Below are 6833 nucleotides of genomic sequence, written 5' to 3'. Positions count from 1 at the left end.
GCATTGAGCCGCTTAGAAGTGGAGTTTTACCTTGTTCTGTTGTTCATCATCACAAGCACAATTGTTTGTCTTTTTCATCGGAATATATTTAGATACTCTAGGTTGAGGCATTATTCTAACGATTTGTTTATAAACTGACAAATTATCATTCCTACTCTTCCTACTCTGGGGTTTATGCCATATGCATTGTTTTCAGGTCAATGATGAATCACATGGGATTCTTGTTTGGATCTCCATATCTTATCAAGTATGTTCAAGTATCTGATGTGGAAGGTGGAGGAATTCGTTCAAAATTCATTTCCTTCACATGGGCAGTCACATGCGCTCTACTACTCTCTCTCTGCTTAATTGCCTCCTTTCCAAGCATTCCCCTCTCCCACTCATCCAATTCAATTCAGTACTCATCAAATCAATCATTTTGCACATGCAACTATAATATATTGCAGCCACAACAGTTAGAAGCCTCAAAACAAATCATCATCGTTTCTTTATCTGTTGTGATTTAAATAAGAAACCAAAGCAGAATTATCCAATGAATCATGAATGTATGGCCCTTGACTGTTTTTTTTTCTTTTCAATTTCATAAACAGAATACAACCTTTCGGTTTCATGAGGATCATACATCAAAGGAATATGATTATAAAAGCAAATTAGCAATTTTCAGTAGGAATAATTGAGGGTTGGACATTATTGGTATTTGGTTGTTCACCTATGCAGCTTTCAGCCTTCTGCTGGGCCTCTTGTTAGTTTACTGGAGTTTTGACCTTTCTTACTATTAAATCATCCTCAATCATTGGAAACTTGTACTATTCTCAACCTTCCCTTCGATTTCATAAGAAAGCTTTTAGTTTTGGGATGTTGCCCATGCTTCTCTGATCAAATGTATGAAGAATCTTAGCACCTGTGATACCTAAAATGAATAAATGTTAAAGAAATTGAAGGAATAAAATTGCAGGTTGGTCATGCGTTGCCCAATGAAACACCATGAATTAGATTTCAGATGAAGAACTCAGATATCAATTACATAATAGACCTCTCTGCCCTTTTCATATGATAGTTCTCATATATGCCAGTGCAGATTAGTTGGACAAGGTATCCATATTGTGGGATAGAAGACCACAGCTTGTAGTCCCTTCTGGAAATTTAGTCTATAATCGTATCTACTTGTATTTAAGCTTCTCTTTCTGGAACAAAAAGCTGCAGTTATTGAATACATCGCGAGATTATATAAGTATTACCATCTCAAGTCTGAACCGTAACACGATTAATACTTTTAACATTCAACAGCGTCCATCAGTGCAGACCCTATGATTGAAGAAAATAGAATAGCACTTGGAACAAATTCAGCAACAGGATGAGTAATCAAGGGAAAATGCACATCGCCAAAACTATATCACTGATTAAATCATGTCAAACAAGAAGGATATAGCATGGACCCTCTATATCTATACTATGCCTAACGTGTGATATTTACAAAACTCTCTTCTAGCTCTCGTTTATGTGTAAGCTACTATGGAGAAAAAAGAAAAAGCTACAAAGTTAGCTTAGGGTTCAAAAGAGATCATCAAAGGGTGATGCAAGCAAACCTTGGATGAAGTAGGACCAAACAACCAAAGCTCAATTTGACTTCATCTCAATATCTTCACTCTCCTCTGGCTTGGTATCAAGGCGATCCTGCGGAAGTAGGCCAAGGAGTGGTAAAGGCAACAATGAGCTGAGATTGCACAGGATGATTAAAAAGGCCAAGTTATCAAAACTGTCTCTGGTTACACCAAGAAGCTGTGTCAGACCAGCACCCATCAGCCCCCCAAGGACACTCCCTGCATTTGATATGGACATGAGGGTTGCAAACAGTGTTGCTTCCACTCCCTCTGGGCATAATCTAGCAGCTAACACAAGAACGGGCATGAAAGAAGCCTGCAACAAAAAAGGAATTACTTTCACGCCAGAATCAATTGCAGTATTGTTTCTCCCCATAACAAGCAATAGAACTTAGCTTCTAAATGATTGTGGTTACAATTAGAAATATCAAAATGTTGTACTTACATAAATGCACAATAAGACCTTTGACCTGAATGTTCAAATTAAAGATCCATCTACTCATATGATAAATAAATTCCATCTTGTACTAAGCTACACCAGAGTACAGAAATAGCCAACACTATTAAATGTGTACCTGACCAAGAACAGTTATAATGAGAGAATCCCCAATTGCAAACCACTCATCACTTATATCAAATTTCCGATTTAGTCCAGTAACAAGGATAACCTGAGAAATACGATCAATAAAAGTTACACAACAAATTAAAACTAAGCACAGTCAATTCAGGGAAAATAATTCACAGCCTTAAGTAAGTAACTCATATCACAAACCTGAGTCATCCCAATGGCTGAACCAAAAACAGTTGTTACAAAAAAAATCTTCCGCAATGGAACATTTTTCAAAAATCCATTATACAGTCCAACACCAAGCAGTGATGCTACTGAGGTAACAAGCTTGACACGTCCTAGAAATTCTGGGGTAAAATGAAGTTTATTTGTGCTGAAAAACAAAGAATCCTGTTATACATTTGAAGCACATACTGAAAACATATTGCAAGTGTCCATGAAACACATGTAGCTTGTCTTCAGAAGGTAAAGGAATATATCACAATGATGAAGTGGATAGTGTACATACGTGAAGTAAAACATGGCTGACTCCGAATGGGGGGTTGCCTGCCACAAGAAAATAAATAACGTGGGAAAGAACACATTGGGATGCTTGATGGCACCCCATAACTGAATTGCACTCTGTTTCCAGCTTTCAAGAATGTTATGACCCACCAAAGGAAAATTTGACCCTTTTGCCACACCAAGCATAGGCTGCTCATTTACAAGAAGAGCAACTGCAGATGTCATAAGTGGTAGCAAAGCCGTGATACCAAAAACAAACCTGTGACATCAAAAAATTTAAAAAAAAGAAGAAAAGAAAAGGACCAAAAACAAAGACTGCTTCAGATTTCTATCACTTATAAGAAATGAGAAGTTGCAATTCTAAAGAGCACATTTGTGTACCTTACACCATAAGCATCCACCAATGAGCCACTAAAGTAGGAACTCACTATTCCACCAAAAGCTGAAGAACCCCAACACAAAGATTGAAGAGATCCTGACATGCTTTGTGACTCACCACGAGCCCTTTCCACAACCATGGAATCTACAACCTACATCATACTTCAGTTGAGAGATGATTTATAGAAAATGCCACGGAATGAACAAAATGGAATACTTCCATACAAGAGATTCTACTTCTTAAAACTTTTACCAGAGAAAACAAATTGGCCTATTCATCCCGTCAAAATTACACCACAATCCTTGACTGCTTCTGTGGAACTGTTTACAGCTTTTTTGCCCCAAATTTTAACTGTTATATTATTTAGAATCTCAAGGAAAAGAATTGAGGATCAGAAACTGTCTCCAATATGTATCTAAACCAAGTAACGGCAACTCAAACCTTAGATCAGATACAGATGGTTGCTATACACATCATACACTACGTAATCAACATCTCAACCATCCATACACCATTTCAGTCGGATCTAAGAGCTGAGGTACTAATGCTTCTAAGCATGAGATCGACATTGTATGTTTCATATCTTTTCAATTAAAGTATGTTTCATATCTTTTCAATTAAAGCTAAATACTTATCTATTGTATGAAGTGTATCATATTTACAATTATAAGCTAAGATTCCCTTCCATGCTGGATTCTTCTTGGAGTATATTGGTGCTTACAAATCTTTCAAACCAAGCATTGATCTACTATATACAGTGAGGTAAAATAACTCTAATTAGTTATGATATTATTAATAAGTGAGCTTGAATATTAAATCTAATTCATTAGTGTGCATGGCATCTCCTAACCATCCAATTAATTTCTACGTAGCTAGCCAAAGAAAGGAAAAAAAAACCATCATCCAGTAACAACTTATAAAGCATCAATTAGCCAATTGCAATTCCTATCTTCATTGAAAGGAAAAGTCTCCCCTGAAGTTGACAGTAAACTTTTTTTTTTTTTTTTTCTGGTTTGAGACGCTAAACATTGTAAAAGGCTGGAATTTTGAACAAGTGAATTCATAACATAATCTGCTTGTTCAGTTCTACATATAGTCTTGATTTTGAGCTAGAAATTTAAATGAATTCCCAACTGACAGTACTATATATAGGAAACTATGGCTTTTAAAACGACCAAACTTTAGAAGGAAGTAATTAGCAGCTTGTTCAGTTCTACATATAGTCTTGATTTTGAGCTAGAAATTTAAATGAATTCCCAACTGACAGTACTATATATAGGAAACTATGGCTTTTAAAACGACCAAACTTTAGAAGGAAGTAATTAGCAGAAACTTACAACATCTGAGAAGGCAACAGAAAGAGATCCAAGAAGTATGCAAAACGCAACACTAAACTTGTCATCAACTACAGTGGCCATCAAGCTCCATGATAGTGCACCAAGTAGCCCAGATAAAAGCAAGTAGGACCTTCTTCGGTATCCAAACAGTGGGACAGAATCACTGCAAGGACCAAACAATTGTTCAAAACAAACACAACAATATATTGTAACTGAGGAATACCAATATAGAGATAGCAAAAGACTCACACCTGATAAACCCATATACAGGTTTAATGAGCCATGGTAATGCAGAAAAGCCGGATATTACAGCTGTCTAGTCAAAGAGTATGACTTTGTCAGTCATCAAGAATACGAAAGTTCATAGATAATTCAAAGAAAAAGGTTAACGCACCATCAAATTAGTGATTAAAGCCAGGATACCATTAATCCCATGACAATTTTCAAAACTAATTAGGATCCTCAAAGTAAATTTTTATCACTGTCCAAGTGTGCATACCCAGTACCAACATCAATTTTGTACACAGTTTAGTGAGCTACAAAATGCTCTAAAAACTCGCACCACAAGTCATAAACATGAATACAAAGATGTGCGTAGCGCATACCTCAGCAGGGTCTAAATGCAAATCATCTTTCATATAAAAACTGACTGCGAGCCTCGCGAGGCCTAAAACTCCTTGAACAAAATACACCATGGCAACAGCCACATTATCAGGCGACAAATCCACCCCAAAGAATTTGGCATAGCTCACTCCATGTTTGTTCTTGTGAGGAGCTGTTTTGCTTGGAGAGGGCATGTTTGTCTCTCCCTCCTTCTTACTTAACATCACATCTCTTTCTCCAAACCCTGCTTCCACCACACATATAAGCAAAATTGAGAGAGTGACCAAAGCAAAGATTGCATCTTTATCACATGTTGCTAAAACCAATTTGAGCCACTAATCCTCTCCAACAAAAACTAAACATACTTAGAGACGGTCATAATTACACTTCCAAAACCAAAGCTTCCATCTTTATCACAAGTTGCTAAACCCAATTTAACCCAATTCTCATAATTGAGCTTCAATTATCAACTCCATAGATGAAACTGAAGAGAAAGAAACAGCTCACTGATTCTGGAATCGAGGAACGGCTCGTCGTCCAAGTGCTGCCGGGAAGGCGGTGAGGGCATGGGAATGGCGACCGACATGTCGTCCTGGAGGAGTCTCCGTCGGGTTCTGCGCCGGTGGCGAGTTCTTCTGTGGGACCCCACGACCAGGGTGCTCGGTTTCCGGCGGATCCGAGACGCGAGGAGTGGCGGAGCAGCGAAGGAAGCCGAGGACAAAATTGGGTTTCTGGAAGGTAAGATTGAGACCAAGGAAAAGGTAGGAGAGTCCATTAGAAGAATATTTTATAGCAAAACTCTTTTTTGCGGGTAAGGAATTTAAATTTTAATATTGAATTTTTTTTGTTAAAAAGACGTCAATACCCTTAGACGTCCGGCAAAGGAATGAACACGTTCGGACAGCCATGCTCAGTGACAGTATGCGTGTGGCCCAAAACAAGTTTATTGGGCCAACTTCGTCGTGTGAAATTTTAGGAAACCAAGTAATTGTTCTTTCACAAAGAAAAGTCGACCAAACGAAATAACACGTCATTATATATAGGACTCATTCATTCGGCCCTTCAGCCCTAAATCCGCCCGCCTGGCCCGTAGGGTAGAAGCCCGCCCTGGTCCTTGCATTAGAGAAGGCCGGCCCGACCCTTTGTCAAATAGGTTAGGATATGAGTCATGCAAATGAGGCCTGACCTAGCCCGTCCTAACCCCAAACTTTATATTTTACTTTTACTATTTTCTATTACGTAGAAATGGAACTATGAAATTATATTAGAAAATGAGTAATGTTCTGTCCTAAATCCAATTAATGTATGTGGCCCATTAAGTCAGTCCAAGTCCAAGTCCAAAGTGAAAAACCTAGCGGTCTAGGTCATCGACGTCTCGACCTAAACTTTTAAAGTTCTAATCTTAGCTCAGTAGTAGCGACAACAACCATTTGGAGAGAGAAAGAGAGAGAGAGGCTCAATTCCGACTCAGAAACATGCTCAGATTAGATCAAAATTTGCAACCAAACAGAGCGATGAGAGCGAAACAAAACCATATAGAGCCATATATACGATTTGCAAAATAGAGTCGTAGATGTGGGTGTTGGTGCTGATCTGGAACACCATTGTCGTTGCAATCCATTTCACCAGCTGATTCTCCTCCGCCTCCAGTCTGACCCTGTCGCCGCCCTTCGCTTCTTCGATTGGTCCTGCACCTCTCTCGGCTTCACCCACTCTCCAATTGGTGGATTACTGGATTATGACTACAAAAGTTTGCAAGAATGATTTATGTAATTTTTTATTTAATTACTGGATTATGACTAAAAAGTCATATATATTTCATATTTCATCTTGCCTCTGCT

The 6833-nt window shown here is 38.2% G+C and overlaps 1 protein-coding gene across 5 annotated transcripts; it reads right to left on the bottom strand.

Annotated features, from left to right (window-relative positions):
- Positions 1-559: 559 nt before the first annotated feature.
- Positions 560-5790, bottom strand: LOC112199099 (folate-biopterin transporter 1, chloroplastic). 5 transcript variants are annotated; one of them, XM_024340156.2, is made up of 10 exons: positions 5500-5790; positions 4995-5236; positions 4641-4705; positions 4390-4552; positions 3055-3203; positions 2678-2932; positions 2374-2542; positions 2177-2269; positions 1587-1917; positions 560-910 (listed from the first exon to the last, which is right to left on the bottom strand). In XM_024340156.2, exons 1-9 carry the CDS (start codon positions 5765-5767, stop codon positions 1618-1620), a joined length of 1704 nt encoding a protein of 567 aa, XP_024195924.1. In that variant the 5' UTR covers positions 5768-5790; the 3' UTR covers positions 560-910; positions 1587-1617. The 5 variants fall into 5 exon arrangements, with proteins under 5 accessions (XP_024195924.1, XP_024195925.1, XP_024195923.1 ...); XM_024340157.2 differs by having other exon boundaries at positions 560-901; XM_024340155.2 differs by lacking the exon at positions 560-910 and adding an exon at positions 968-1197.
- Between the last annotated feature and the right edge of the window lie 1043 nt (positions 5791-6833).

This window comes from Rosa chinensis, chromosome 4 (assembly GCF_002994745.2).
Source record: "Rosa chinensis cultivar Old Blush chromosome 4, RchiOBHm-V2, whole genome shotgun sequence".
NCBI classification, from domain to species: Eukaryota; Viridiplantae; Streptophyta; class Magnoliopsida; order Rosales; family Rosaceae; genus Rosa; species Rosa chinensis.
This window is presented reverse-complemented; position numbering and strand designations above follow the sequence as displayed.

Coding starts and splice junctions, on each gene's coding strand:
- LOC112199099 (XM_024340156.2), bottom strand. CDS start 5,767: ATGGACTCTCCTACCTTTTCCTTGGTCTCAATCTTACCTTCCAGAAAC. Junction 4,706..4,994: donor TGCATTTAGACCCTGCTGAG/GTATGCGCTACG, acceptor CTCTTTGACTAG/ACAGCTGTAATATCCGGCTT. Junction 2,933..3,054: donor GTGGATGCTTATGGTGTAAG/GTACACAAATGT, acceptor TTGATGTCACAG/GTTTGTTTTTGGTATCACGG.